General features: G+C 38.1%; 1 protein-coding gene across 1 annotated transcript in view; it reads right to left on the bottom strand.

Moving 5' to 3' along the window:
• col4a1 (collagen, type IV, alpha 1) overlaps nt 1-15,863 on the bottom strand; it is a 257,790-nt gene that overhangs the window by 20,249 nt on the left and 221,678 nt on the right. The window contains exons 42-45 of the mRNA XM_039745916.1: nt 11,672-11,857; nt 10,889-11,022; nt 8,146-8,218; nt 2,789-2,860 (exon numbers count right to left, since the gene is read on the bottom strand). Of these exons, the coding sequence (XP_039601850.1) occupies nt 2,789-2,860; nt 8,146-8,218; nt 10,889-11,022; nt 11,672-11,857 (465 nt within the window). The remainder of the gene's footprint in view (nt 1-2,788; nt 2,861-8,145; nt 8,219-10,888; nt 11,023-11,671; nt 11,858-15,863) is intronic.

The following is a 15,863-nucleotide window of genomic DNA, read 5'->3' as shown; positions in this document are numbered from 1 at the left end:
ATTTCTGCATGTACACACAAATTAGTGCTGCATAGACTTAAAAAATAAGTCTAATTGAAAAAAACAAGTATCTGGTGTGTGATAACCAAGCTTACTTTGAAAATCTACTTACTAGCCACAAGTGATACAAAGAACACATGTGCTGCTGTTTTGCACAAATCCTATGGTATGCAGCTTATATAATAAATCTCTGTAAAGTAATTGTCTTCTACAGAAATACGCATTATTTGGGCAGCCTTCTTGATCTTTTTTTAACCCGTTTCTCAATGAGAATTGCATATTTTCTTGGAAAGAGCACTGTTGTCTACATTCAGTGCAATCAATTAGGCAGACTAGGCTGCAACATATCAATTTTACATCAGTTTTACTAATATTAGAGAACTGCTCAGTAATATTTATCCTTAGCACACTTTAAACGGATTAATGTGAAATATATTTTGAATGGTGAATTACTTCAATTTTTTTTTTTGCTAGTAGTGGATGTTTGTGACAGCTATGTGCTTTAAGTGATTTACTCTTGTCTAATGTATATACAGAATGGCCAACATTCTTTTTCTTAAAACAGTGTTTCTATATATTAGTCATTTACTGGTATGATTGCAACAGGAATATAACAAGTTTATGGTATGCAGTTCACCTCCTGAGTTTACTTTTCTTTCTAATTCCAAATGATACTCCCAAATTAGCAAAATGTTTGTTTAAAACAAGGGACAGATCAAAGTAAAGTGCGTAGATAGGTGCAAAACTGGCGTAAGCACCAGAGGCTATGTGTTATGGTAAAAAAGCCTTTGTTAGATTTAAGTGATACTAATAGGGATCCTCAGGGATCACTGCTACTACTTCTAGTACTGTATATATATATATATATATGATGTATACTGCTCAAAATAATTAAAGGAAGACTTTTTAATCAGAGTACAGCATCAAGTCAATGAAACTTCTAGGCAATCGATCTGGTCAGTTAAGTAGCAGAGGGGCTTGTTAATCAGTTTCAGCTGCTTTGGTGCACTAGAGGGGCAACAATGAGACAACCCCTTCAAAGGAATGAATGGTTTAACAGATGGAGGCCATGAACATTCTTCCCTCCTCATCTGTTTTTTCACTCGTTTTTCATTTGGCTACAGTCAGTGTCACTATTGGTAGCATGAGGCCATACCTGGACCCTACAGAGGTTGCACAGGTAGTCCAACTTCTTCAGGATGGCACATCAATACGTGTCATTGCCAGAATATATACAATACAATACAATTTATTTTTGTATAGCCCAAAATCACACAAGAAGTACCGCAATGGGCTTTAACAGTCCTGCCTCTTGACAGCCTTGACTCTTTAAGAAGACAAGAAAAAAAGAAACCTTGGGAAAGGCAGTTCTAAAAGGGACCCCTTTCTAGGTAGGCTGGGCGTGCATATATATATATATATATATATATATATATATATATATATATATATATATATATATATATATATATATATATATATATATACACACACACACATATATACACACAGTATACAGTACAGTACACAGTATATATATATATATATTATATTATATATACATATACTGTATATAAATATACTGTATATACTACAAGGGGGCGCCATATATATATATATTGCTCTTTTATTAGAAAAATCTTGTGAAATCTTGGGAGGGAGACGAGAGGTGATCTTCTCAGAAGACAATTTGACGTTCGCGAGAGACACTTTAACGTCACTCGAGACAAGGCAGTGAGACAAAAGGACGGCTGCTATACAGGCTTTTAAATGATCGATGAGCAGCATGACAAGCAGAACACACACCTCAGCAGCAGCAGCACAAAGCCAGCAGCTGATCTGTCCGCATCTCCTTAGCGAGCATTCAGCTCCACCCCTTCACAACGTGAGTGGACGAGATGTGAAGTGGCAGGATCGTAGCACACTCCCGGTGACTAGACTAGACATTACAACCTTAGGAAGCAAAACCCACAAGACGGTGACTTTTTGCACGTCATGCCCTACTTACAAACAATTTAACACAAGTTCCCGGGCATCTAACCTAGCAGTTGTTGGAATGCTTTAGGCAGACACACTTCATGTGCTCCCAGCTCTTACAACAACGACGAGCGACAAGCAGAACACACAACTCGCCAGCAGCAGCATGCCAATATATGATCCGGCCACATCTCCTAAGATGTGAAGTGGTAAAGAGACAAAGATTTAACCAATGTTCCAGGGCCGGAAATAAAGGATAAATATTGTTTTTACAAAGGTTTTAAAGTAAAAGTGAAAATAATGCATATATAACAATTCCCTTGAAAATAACAATCTCTGTAAATTGTATACCTGGAAAACCAAACCCGGGGTTGGGCAAGCAAAGCGAGCAGGGGGCAGAGCTCCCTAGTATATATATACAGTATATGTATGTGTGTATTTTTTTTATCACTATGGTTTGTTCTTTTCTGTTATAGCATTACTATAGTTTTGGAAGACATAGTTTTAATTGTACTTTATGATAATAATTTGAATTTAATTATTTATTATAAAATAGTGATTTGATGAGTTCCATGCTGTGCTATGTGAATTCTTACAGTAGAATAAGCCACATATTCCTTCCAACTTGTTAAACTACGCCAAACATGACTATTCAATAAGGGAATGACAGCACGCATAGAACACAAGGAGATATTAATTTCTATAAAATATTCATTTTTAAAGGGAAAAAAAGAGTTGAATTCTTTTCTGATGGTTAATTGCAACCAAGTAGTTAAGTTCACAATACTATGTAAACCAGAGAATCATTTACCTTTAGATCCAGTAAAGCCACGATCTCCCGTCTCCCCTTTGTATCCAACTGGTCCTGAAAAGCCTTTTGGCCCTGATGAAAAGAAAACAAAAGGCATGTCAAGTATAATTTATACATACAGGTCACTAGCAGAACCACAGTGTTTTGTGTTAAGCAAAACAAGCTGCTTTATTTCACAACTTATTTCTATAAAGGAAACATGTCTTTTATCCATGTAACCATCATTACACAGGTGATGAAGTGACATACTAATACAGAGATTGATTTCATAGATAATTCGTGGCCAAAGCTGTATACTACAAATTGTATAACAGATGCATGGGAAATCAGAAGTATAACAACATGGAGTTAAATGTTGGGAAAAGTCAGCATGGCAACAAACTCTCTTTTACTCCTGTTCAGATGGTTTAAGAGATCGGTTTCTACCCATTGCAGAGAACAGTTGCATCTGTCTGGTCATGCAGCATATTTGTGGCTCAAGATTGGTGTCAGCCATCTAATGTTACACAAGCACTTTGAAGGGGACCATTTTTGTTTTAGGTAATATCTGATTATGTTGATGATGATGATGATGATAATATAGGTCACGGCAGATCAGAAGTCATATCAAATCATTCATATGCAAGGTCAGTATATAATAACATGCCCCAAAACATAATGCTCTACAAAGCTTTTATTTTTGACATGTGAAGCTCTACTTTATTATTCAAATCACCCCATCTGGAGTACTGCATGCGGTTTTGGTCTCCAGGCTATAAAAAAGGACATAGCTGTGCTGGAAAAAGACCAGAGAAGAGTGACTAGGCTGATTTCAGGGCTACAGAGGATGAATAGTAAAGAAAGATTAAAAGAGCTGATCCTTTACAGTTTAAGCTAAATAAGAAGATTAAGAGGATAAATTCCTGAACTGTGTAAAATAATGAAGTGAATCAGTACAGTGGCTTGAGACTGTGACTTTAAAATGAGTTCATTAAGGACAGGGGAGCACAGTTTTGAAACCTGTTGAAAGTTAATTTCGCACAAACATTGGGAAGGTTTTCTTCACACAGAGAGCCATAGACACATGGAATAAGTGACCAAGTAGTGTGGTAGACAGGAGGAGGACAGGAGGAGAGACCTTTAAAACTCGACTTGATGTTATTTTGGAAGAATTAAGGACTGGCGAGCTTTATTGGGCTGAATGGCCTGTTCTTGTCTAGATTGTTCTAATGTGGGTTCTCAAAATAAAATAAGATGACTAACACTGACATAGGTATGGACATTAGACAGCATTAAATAGTAACATATTGTAAGTGAGGAGTATGTAAAGCAAAGCAGGTTACGAACATTTTCCCCGCCTGGCATTCACACCAAAGAGTTCAATCTTTGTCTCATCAGACCAGAGAATTTTGTTTCTCATGGTCTGAGAGTCCTTCAGGTGCCTTTTGGCAAACTCCATGTGGGCTGCCATGTGCCTTTTACTAAGGAGTGTCTTCTGTCTGGCCACTCTACCATACAGGCCTGATTGGTGGATTGCTGCAGTGATGGTTGTCCTTCTGGAAGGTTCTCCTCTCTCTACAGAGGACCGCTGGAGCTCTGACAGAGTGACCATCGTGTTTTTGGTCAGAGGAGATCAGGGGAAACAGCATGCACCGGAGCTCAATTTTGAGCTTCATGGCAAAGGCTGTGAAAACTTATGTACATATGCTTTCTCAGTTTTTTTATTTTTAATAAAACCTCAAGTAAACTTTTTTCATGTTGTCATTATGGGGTGTTGTGTGTAGAATTCTTAAGGAAAAAAATGAATTTAATCAATTTTGGAATAAGGCTGTAACATAACAAAATGTGGAAAAAGTGATGCGCTGTGAATACTTTCAGGATGCACTGTATATATTAGGTTAGTGAGTGACTTATAGCGGTGTATGAGTGAGCCTACATGATTGTGCCCTGTGAACGGACTACCAGTCTAAGTATAAAACCTTTATGATTCCTGCCCTGCACTTGATAAGCTTTAAGTGGATAAAACAGCTCTGTGAATGGATAAATCTATTTTTCTAATTACTCATTTTAACTATCTAGCTGTATACTTTACCTTACCCAGCTCATGCCTTGTGTTAGGTCTGCGTGGTCTTTCTGTTTGTGTGGGTTGTTTTTTCTTAACCTAAGGGTGCAACTTAATAATTTCAGTCAACAGCCTGGCTAATTAGTTTACTCAATTTACAGTAAATTTGTACATGGGTTATATTTTATTCTTCGTAAGTTACATTTAATGGGCCCAGATCTCAAATTTTATCTCCTTTTTTACAGGTAACAAAAGTATACTCAACTCAGGTGCAGATACTGTCCGTTTATGAAATATGGAGCCAGGTAACACTCTCTTCTTTTAGAATTCACAGTTTTCTTCTATGTTTGTCAGTAAACTATCCAGTAAATAGCCAAGCATCTGCTCTCATCACATTTAAATCTTTATTTTGTTTAATTTTCTTGCCTTAGTCAAACATCAAAAGGGAATTTCCTTCCAATAGTTCATTAAAGATCAGATTGCAGCAAGCCTAAAAGTAATCCCAACTCTCTTCTTTTCACACAGTAGTCATTCTGATGTCTTTAATAAAATAAACATCATTACTTCTTATCAGTGCTCTATACATGGAAAAGTAAATACCTGCTCTATTTACTAAAGTTTGAACAGCTATTTAATAACTGATAACATGTAAAGTCTCTAATAATTTTCCTGCTAATATAGTAGAAGCTCAGCTGGACCCAGCATTTAAATCAAAGCCCAAGACCATTTTTTTTGGCATAGTGAATTTCTGCTGACGCCGCTTATATTATTTTAATAGTTATGGCATATCACTGTTATTAGATTATACAAAGTCTCATCCATTTCTTTCTTTCTATGCTGTCCTCTGGCAGTAGTTTTTATCATTGCAGCTTTGATCAAGCTGTGCTTGAATCTGGACCTGCACTTGGAAATGAGGCATTAATATCATGGATACTAGCTTACACCACAGTGCACTGTAGCATGCTCGCACATGGAGCTGTGCATCCTGTTTAGTACAGTTGAGATGTTCAGTGCCCTTCTGTATTATTATTATTATTATTATTATTATATTTTTATTATTTAAACTGTAAGCTACAGCATTGCTTTCCTCTCTTCTGGCTCTATCTGGCCTAAGATTATTGAAATATGTTTATGCTTTATCATTTCCTTATATAGCTACTATCTGGAAATAAAAAAAAACCAATATGACTGCATTGTTTGTGCATTTTTAAATTAATCTTATTTTGCATTTTTTAGCCACATTATTCCTAAAACGATTCTGGTTTCCTTTCTTAATTCAAAAGGCTCGAAATTGGCCAATTGTGAGTGAGTGTGGGTGTGTGTGCAAATGTACCTTGTGACAGACTTGCACTCCATCCAGGTGTGGTTCCTCCTTCGCGCTTAGCAAAGTTGGAAAAAAACACCACAACTGAGATTTGGCTAAGCGGGTTAGAAAATGGCTCAATGAATTTGATCTATATTTTTCAAAAGCAGCCTGAGAATATCAGTGGAAATGAGAAAAGTACTTTAAGAATATACTGATTTGAAACTGGGTGGCATGGTGGCGCAGTGGTAGCGCTGCTGCCTCGCAGTAAGGAGACCTGGGTTTGCTTCCTGGGTCCTCCCTGCGTGGGGTTTGCATGTTCTCCCCGTGTCTGTGTGGGTTTCCTCCCACAATCCAAAGACATGCAGGTTAGGTGCATTGGTGATCCTAAATTGTCCTTGGTGTGTGTTTATGTGTGTGTGGGCTGGCACCCTGCCCAGGGATTTGTTCCTGCCTTGCGCCCTGTTCTGGCTGGGATTGGCTCCATCAGACCCCTGTGACCCTGTGTTAGGATATAGCGGGTTGGAGAATGACAGACTTGAAATAACACTACATATGTATGAATTAATAGGATTAGTTTTATTTACTGCTTATATACATGCTATAGATGGCAATGTGGAAAAATCTCCTTTTGCAGGAGACAGTAAAGAATATTTGATTGCTTACCCCATAATAAGCATGCATAACTTTCCGTATCTTATGGTAATTTGTGATAAAATGAAGCATTAAAATTGCCCCGATATCTATAATCAAATTCATTTTTAAATAATTAGGCTTCTGCCTAGTAGCACAGTGTTTAGTGCTGCTTATTCACCAATTCAGCGTCCTGGTTCATATCTTGCACAAGAAGGTTGTTCTAATATTTTAATTCCCAAAGTGTTATAGTACAGTATATTAATTGGTGGCCTGAAATTGGTCTAGTGTTTGTGTGTGTGAGTTGGCCTTGTGATGGTCCAGGCCTGTTTCCCATTTTATCTCCAGTGTTGCTGACATAGGTTTTGACCTCTGAGACCCTGATTTGATTAAGAGGGTTTAAGAATGTTATTTAAAAACACATTGATAAAAATAAAGCTGCTGTTATTGAAAACACTTATGTGACTTGCTTTCAATCTTACTTAATTTAATGTTTTTAAATTGTTAAATATTTAATAATGAACTATCAAAGCTAATATCAGGTTGAGTACAGTAAGTGCCTTAACAGAAGGAGATTATATTGTTGATAACATACAGATCTGCTGTTTTACTTGTGAAGCCTTAAAAAGCACTTCTGCTGAAACAATGTTAAATTTCAGACACAGCTTGGAGGCAAGCAATGTGACTGAACCAAATCTTTTGATTAGGCAATAATGTCCCATCTCTGAATAAGGACATACAGGAAAGCCTCAGGGAATCCAGAGAAAATAAATAAAACAGTGATAGAACTTTTCAGGTCTTACATCACCTGCTGCAATCCCGGCTAAAATATTGAACAGAATGCCATGGTGAAATAAATATTTGCTTTTAATTGTATTTTGTCTGCATCAGTGACTTAAACAAAATCAAATCTCCCTGATACTATTTTTTTTTTTTAAATCGTGCATGTCCTGAGATGGACTGGTGCCCAGTACAGAGTTGGTTCTGACCCCACATCCTCTCCTGAACATATTTTTTTCCTCTTTTGAATATATTGATCCTCATTTAGTGCCACTGTCTGTAACTGGATATTGGACTCCCCAACCAGCAGATCTCAGCATACGTGGATTGTCAGCATTACATCCTCCATGATGACCCTAACAAAGGCACTCCATGAGGTAGTGCGCCGAGTCCCCTTATTATGACTACATGTCTAGACACTGCTCCAACTCCATCAATAAATTTCTCGATCACACAACCGTCATCATAAGCCTGACCACTAACAGACAAACTCTCTGCTCTTTTCCCATAAGCATATTTAGTTTCTGAGTAAACACTGTCTCAAGATATATACTAGTCATTATCTGTCAGGAGCATGCAGTGTAGTCAGGGCTTACTAACCTGGGAACCCTGGAACACCCTGTAGTCCTTGTTCGCCCTTTTGTCCATTCAAACCTGGCAGACCTTGATTGCCCTGTTAAAAACAATCAACAATAAAATAATTTATATTGGAGGTGATGGTTTAAACTTTTAAAGGGAATAAGAGCAGATATTCCAGAAATCTCATTTTTCAATCAACTTGGGAAAGTTCATGTTTGAGCAAGGAAGTGGTATGGTATAGCTGCTTAAAAGAAAAGACCAGCTTTAGAGGGGGCTTAGTAGTGTAGCTTGAGTGGTTCCCAGGCACAATATGCGCTTGGGCGTTTCCACACTGAAGTGCACAGGTGTGGGATCACCCATGTCCATGGTTGATGCCAGGAATTGCTAATCACCGCACCTGCCACGTCCTCATTATAAATAGGAGAAGCGTGAGTGCAGAGAGAAGAAAGATCAGAAAAGAGAACAGAGGTTAGAGGAGGAAGAAGAGGAAATTGGAGGCTGAGAGTCAGTGCAGGTGTGAGCGAGCGTGCAGGAAGAGCAAGCTCGCTGGTAATTGCAGGCAGCTGGGAAGTGAGACCTAACAGGGTGTTTGGCCAGCACCCGAGGGCAGATGGATTGGGTCAATCCTGCTGAGTTTTGCAGAGGAGCAGGAGTGACCACGGTGGAAGGCAGCTGGCATAAGAGGCTTGGGAGGTGGAAGTCCCAGTGTGAGCGTCCTGGTCACTGTTGATCCTGAGTCTCGGTCTGGATGAGCTCTACGTAGCCAGGGGACGGAAGACTACTGGACCAGTGTGGAAGGCAGCTGCATCTGCAGGTAGGGCGACTCCCCTGTTGCAGGGCCTGGATGGAAGAAGCAGGGGAAGAAAGGCACCGGGTATTTTTTTTATAAAGGACTGCTTCCAGCCATTGTTTTAACCTCGTTTTAATGGATTTATTTATTGGATTTTAACCTCCACATTTCACCCTGGTTTTATGGATTATTTATTTATTTAGTGACATTTTGTCCTCTGCACTTTATTTTGAAGACTGTTTTGGTATTGAATTTGGCTCATTTTAAATAAAGGCACTGTTTGCACTTTGCACCTTTCACCTTGCTTTGTTTGGTGTCCTTGTTGTCCAGCTCATCTGGTTACATTACCGACGGTGTTGGGTTCAAGAGGCTACCAGAAGAGTGGTGGGAGCATGGAAGTGAACCCCACTCTAGTCATAAAACTGTGGATAAACTTTGAACTTGTACAGGTAATGTAATGTCATGAAAAATGTACATTCCTATTTACATATGCCTTTGGGCTTGTTAAAGACTTCTGACCATGTAATTTCTGGTATCTTGTGTCAGGTGCTAAAAACGTTTGGGGTTACTGGGCTACTGATTGATATTCACAAAGTGGTATTTCTGTTTGCATACTTGGCATTAGACAAGTCCATCCGAAGTAGACATTGCACTTTGCAAAGAATAGGTCTTGTCGCCTCTGTTGCTCAAGATTTTCATGGAGGTGATATTAAGGCACAGCAGAGGTTTAGATAATATCCAGTTTGGGAGGCTAATGGTTAAATGTTTGCAGACAATGAAGTCCTCTTGTCTTTATCAGACATTTATCTAGCATTCAGTATAGGTAATTACAGCGGAAGGTGATACAGACATACTCCAATTTATTGGTCTTAGGGAAAGAGTTGCTTCGACTCTATACAAAACGGGTGAGCAGAAATCCCAAGTGGAGGATATCATGTACCTCTTCACAGGTTCAGAAGATATTTTTCAGAGTTGAGTGTGGCGGAGATCATGAGACTGACCAGTGAATCACTGCAGCAACAGTGGTGTTCCAGACATTGTACCGTATCATGGTAGTGAAGCTAGAGTTAGGTCCATTCAAATTACTGTACCTATCACTCTACATCCCCATCCTTACATTTGGTCAAAGTTGTGACTGAAAGAATTAGATTGTGACTACAAACAGCCAAAATGTGGTTCCTGAGCAAGACTCAGTTTCTATAAAATGCTAAGAGTTTGGCAACATGAGGAGATCTTGGAGAAGAAACATTGATTAAGAGAAGTCCACTGAGGAAATTCTGACATGTAATGAGAATGACCCTGGGTGCCCAATCCTGTAAGTGTGCCCGACATAGCCCAGTGGGAAAAGACCTGAGATAGACCCAAGAAGCACTGTGGGGATTAAACTTCTTGACTGGCTGGAAATTAACTAATTAACTAGGAAGAGCTGGAAAAAGGTTGCTGTGGATATGGTGGGCTGGTATGTTTGCTGGGATTTGCTCCAGCAGAACTCTGTGACTCTGTAGTTAGGATATAGCGGGTTTGATAATGGATGGATGGATGGTATGTACAGTTTAGCATCTTGCCCCCATAATACCAGGAAAAGTTGATTGAAAGTGTAGTGAAGAGAATGCAATATCATAGCCACTTAGCAGAATATATTTGATACAATTGAGAGAGGCACTCTGAATGACCTGCTTTAAACCAAAACAGCTACTGCTTTTGGGTGCAAACAGTTTTTAATCAAAAACACATTCATGTCTTCAGTTAAATGTTTTGTTTCATTAGATGGGGAATACATTAATAACATGTTAATGGACCAATGGCTACTATGTACAATAAATTATTTTTGAGACCTAAAGAATGCATAACTCTGAAAGGAAAATTATTTTACTATAGACAAATCTGTAAATTAGCAAAGCTATTTATATGGGATGATAAAGGGAAAGGTTATTTTAACTACCTGTAATCAGTTTGGTAAGGCAGGTAACTTACAATAATTCCAGGAGAACCTCGATCTCCCTTTATTCCTTGAGGCCCTGGTTGCCCAGGATAGCCTGGATTTCCCTTATCCCCTTTACTTCCAGCATCTCCTGCCAGTCCAGGCAACCCTGGCAACCCTGGTAGACCTAAAAAAATAAGTGTACTTAATAAAAAAATGCATAAATAAATGAAAAAAAAGAGCTTGTTATTCATCAATACTCATTAGTATCTTCAGTATTCACATTTCCTGTGAAGATTCTTCAAAATGGAAGTTCTTTAAATCTATAGAACTCAAGGTCTATGATATATTTAGGGAAGGGGTATTGACCTTAGGGCCTCATGTAAATTTATTTACAATTACAATTAGACAAGTCTAGCTGATTACCTGAATAACAACTACTAATACATACCACTACTTATATATGAATAAAATATAAGAACTAATTTTATTTGGAATTTATAAACATTAAGGTTCAGTGTTGTGAATTTTTGTATTGTGGAGAATTAGCTTTTAAGTTTTTACATAACAATCACAGTGTGGAATGTTTGTTAGTAGATCAGGAATATTATTTTAGAGTTAGTGTATATGGGAAACATATTTTTTGTTCTACTATGAGAATTTTTCCCATGAACTGCTACATTAATCAATCAATCTTCATTTTAAATTGTGTACTATTAGTACCATCAATATTCTTTACACAGCAATAACCAGTATTTCAACAGAATGAAAAAGATTTTCCAATGAATCAATGCTAGTAGCCCACACAACTCTCTTTACTGAATGAATCTGCTTACCTTGAACTCCGGGGCTTCCTGGTTGCCCACGTTCACCTTTTGGCCCTGGCATTGGTATGCCTGGTTGACCTTGATGGCCAGGGAAACCTTGCTGTCCTTTAAGTCCTGGAACTCCATGATCTCCTTTAATACCTGGTACTCCAGGGCTGCCAGGTCTGCCAGGAAGGCCAGGTTCTCCTTTGAGGCCTTTTAAAATAATAGGGAAAAAGGAAGTATTCATTAAAGGCAAGTCTGAAGGATTATCAGGTCATTTGTTCTTCAGACCCTAAAACAATGTTTTTTCATATTTTTTAATAGTTATCAAATAACATTTTACAGCACTATAGTGTTAAGGCTGCACTCTAACAGTATTTCATTAATGACTGTGTAGATGTTTAACTATACTTAATTTAGGATTTAAAATACGGGATATTGTGGAAGGCAGAGATAAAGAATGATAATGAAGATAGTAAAAATTGGTCAGAAACAATTTGGTTTTCTAAACTGGCCTTGTTTGCTGTTAATGACAAAATTAATATACTTCAGGCAATGGAGTCATTATTTGCCAAGGAAAGGAACTGCTAGCCACAAAGTTATATATTCAGTCAGCACCACTAAATCAAAGTGAGTCACTAGGGGGTGTTTTCTATTGGATTTACTTTATGAAAGTAATCCAACCGCCAAGAATTCACTCAGTGCTTAAGGTCAGGTCATGTATTTTCCAAAATTCTTAGCCTTTTTATTTAAAATTCCTATATTTTCTTTTTCCTCCCTTTAAGACAATGAGTATTGTCGGTCCAGTTCTTACCCGATTGGGTTGTTAGGCCAAGGCCCAAGGTGACTTGTCTTCTTGACATACATTAGAAGGTGCTTTAACCTGGTGTTTCCAGATCAACTATAGGGTCTTTCCTGGCCCAGGATGTAATTCCAAGATCAGTAATGACCCCAGGAAGGAGACTAAAATACCTTCTGCGACAGAAGTCAAGTGATCTTTGAATAAGGGAGACAGAAATGGGTCAATAGTGCATTGTTGGGATAAAGAAAGTCCAGAGATAAAATTGAATGGTACTGGAGTTGAGGCAGGAATGCTTAGTGAGGTGTGAAGTGGCTATTCATTTTATCTAACAAATTGTGGATTATCAAGTTTCGAATAACCAAAAGAAAGCTTTGTTTTTCTAGTCTGTGTTTTTTTATACCATGGCTTCTTTAACATTCATTCCAAGATTGGGGTGGTGGCTTGAAAACTCCTCTTATAATCTAAAGTATTTATAATCAGTTACTCTTTCTTCATTGTAAATATTTCTTAACTGCATTCAATTAGTTATTTTCATTGTTACAAGGATATCCTTAAGATCTCTGTTACAAGAAGACATTTCAGAGAAACACTTAAAGAGGTGGGAGTAAGGTCCGATGGCCAGGGTGGACAGAAAAACAAAAAAAACTCTATAAAATCTCTCTATTCTTTCAGCAAACAAACATACTTTTGAGACCAATCACCTTCAAAACAGGGCTACTGGATGTTCCACTGATGGTGCAAAAGATCTTAAGAGTTAAGCAATAAAAACTACCCATGGAACAGACACAGAGAGAGAGATAGCAAATAAAGAGGACAGACTGCTGTGTGATATAAGAGCTGCCCCAAGAAACTTGCCCATTTTTATCTAATTCATTATGACATGAAAGACTATAACACACATGGCATAAATTAATAATAAAGTAATTACACTGACCTTTAAAGTTAACCTTTCTCAATATGTGTAAGCGTTTATATTAAAATCCATGAACAGGAAGGTACTATATTAAAGAAATTAACTGTAATAGATGTAAATGTGCTGTGGCTGAGGATGTTATTGAAGTCTTATTTTCCTCAACTTTACTCTACACTCATTTTATATATATATATATATATATATATATATATATATATATATATATATATATATATATATATATATATATATATATATATATATATATATATATATATACATATACATACATACACACACACACACACCCATTATATATGCACAGTGGCAGGACCAGGGGAGAGGGCATTGGTGAGGCAATGCCTACTCTGGGACACTAGAGGGCAGCCCTCCTAGGCAACTATGGCACCACGGATTCCCGCAGGGCATGTCGGGATCTGAAGTTTGGTGAAGCCCTGTTGGGTTCCATAGGGTCCACCACGGGGAGCTGCAGAACCCTATAGAGGACCTCCAGCAAACCTGGGAGTGATTCCAGGTAATACTGATGAGCCACCTGTAACACTCCCAGGACCTGAATAAGAGGAGCCACCTCACTCTACTGAATGGCCAGAGTTGGGAGGAAGAAAACAAAGCCTGAGGAGGAGTGGACTGGTGGCAAGAAGGGACTGTATATGGATGTGTTGCAGTATTGGTAATTTTTCCACGTGTTTACTGTAAATAAATATGGGTGTTGAGCTGAACCTGTGTCCTGCCTGTGTGTGTCCGGGGTGGGTGGATGTACGCACCCTGGTGGCTTTACAATATGTATATAATTTCTGTCTGTCTGTCTGTTTGACCATCACATGAAAACCTTGGAGCCTATTTCTGGAAAATTTTGAAATTATTTCGGGTATAGTCTAACTAAGAATACAGGCTAATAAAACTTCTGATTTTTTGTTTAACTATCCAGGAAAAATATAAAAAGAGACAGCCTCAATAAAAGTAACCATTTTCATTGTACTCGGTTACAAGTCGAAGAAAGAGAAAAGTAATAAATCACTGCCGCATCTTAAAGAATGGTCAATTAAAAAAAGGCCTTGATACACAAGAAGTGATGACAGCTTTGGGTGTTACATGACTTCATCAACAAATGTAGAAGCAGTAAAGAGTAAACTTGCTAAAGAAATAAATGTTAGTGTCTCATTCATTTTGCCTGTATGGTTATGCATCTGTCATGTATACATCATAAACTGGAGTCGGGAGTCATTTAAATAATTTTTAATACATTTTATCTTCTCCTGCTTTGTCAAGGCAGGAACAACTAGAATCCCTGGAGCCTACGAAAAAAGACATAATGCCGGGCCACTTTAAATTCCTTCACACCTCTTTATCAGCGTATTTGTTTTGCAAATGTGTCAACCAGCACAGGCAGCAAGCAGCTTGCTATCCCATCCCTCACCAATGTTTGTGTGTCTACTTAAATCCCTTCCTCGATATCCAAAAATGTACAATGGGTGTTACAAACTAAAATCAAATTATCTTTTTATTATATAATAATAATAGTAACAGCTCACTACTCAAAGTGAAAAATGTGGGGAAAACGTAGGATCGAACCTACAACCTCTTGATTTAGAAGCAGCCGTTCTTACTTCTAACCGAGCCATGTGATTGATAAATGGGTTTCAGTTTTTAAATATTGACAGCAACATGTAAATTGAATAATTTCTTTTCTTCAGTTATATTCTTAAATAAAGGCACACTTGTTTTGTTATACCTTTTGTGAAAGTACAGTCCAAAGACATGCAGGTTAGGTGCATTGGCGATTCTAAATTGTCCCTAGTGTGTGCTTGGTGTGTGGGTGTGAGTGTGTGTGTCCTGCGGTGGGTTGGCGCCCTGCCCGTGATTGGTTCCTGCCTTGCGCCCTGTGTTGGCTGGGATTGGACCCGTGACCCTGTGTTCGGATTCAACGGGTTGAAAAATTGATGGATGGATGGATTTATTTGTATTTGGACTTCGGTCTTTACACATTATACACTTCACGTCAACATTTTTCAATTAGTACTATGAAATGAAAAATGTTTGTTTTTAGTTATGTGTTCAACATTTCTTGCTTTGCATTTCTTACATTTACCCAGATCGTTCTAGACACCGAACACACATGAAATATATGTATTCCAAATAACGAAATATTATTTATCCTATACAATTCCAGGCACCTCACACCCAGATAAACAGACTTGAGCTCTGAGAATTTTGCATCTCATTTCAGCTGCGGAGGTGGGGGGATGGGATAGCAGCCTGCATGCTGATTGACACATTTGCAAAACAAAGATACTGATGAAGAGGTGCGAAGGAATTTAAGGTGGCCTGGCATTACAACTTTTTTTGTAGGCTTCAGGGATTCTAGTGTTAATAGAAGAGATTCCGGAACACTGAACTGCTCTGGTATGTGTGTGTTCATGTGTTTGCCCTGTGAGTGATGGGCATTCTGTACAAAGTTGACACCTAGCACATGCGTCACACTA

The sequence above is a fragment of the Polypterus senegalus genome, chromosome 2 (genome assembly GCF_016835505.1).
Source record: "Polypterus senegalus isolate Bchr_013 chromosome 2, ASM1683550v1, whole genome shotgun sequence".
NCBI lineage: Eukaryota > Metazoa > Chordata > Cladistia > Polypteriformes > Polypteridae > Polypterus > Polypterus senegalus.
Note: the sequence above shows the minus strand (reverse complement) of the source record. Positions and strands in the feature narration are given on the sequence as shown.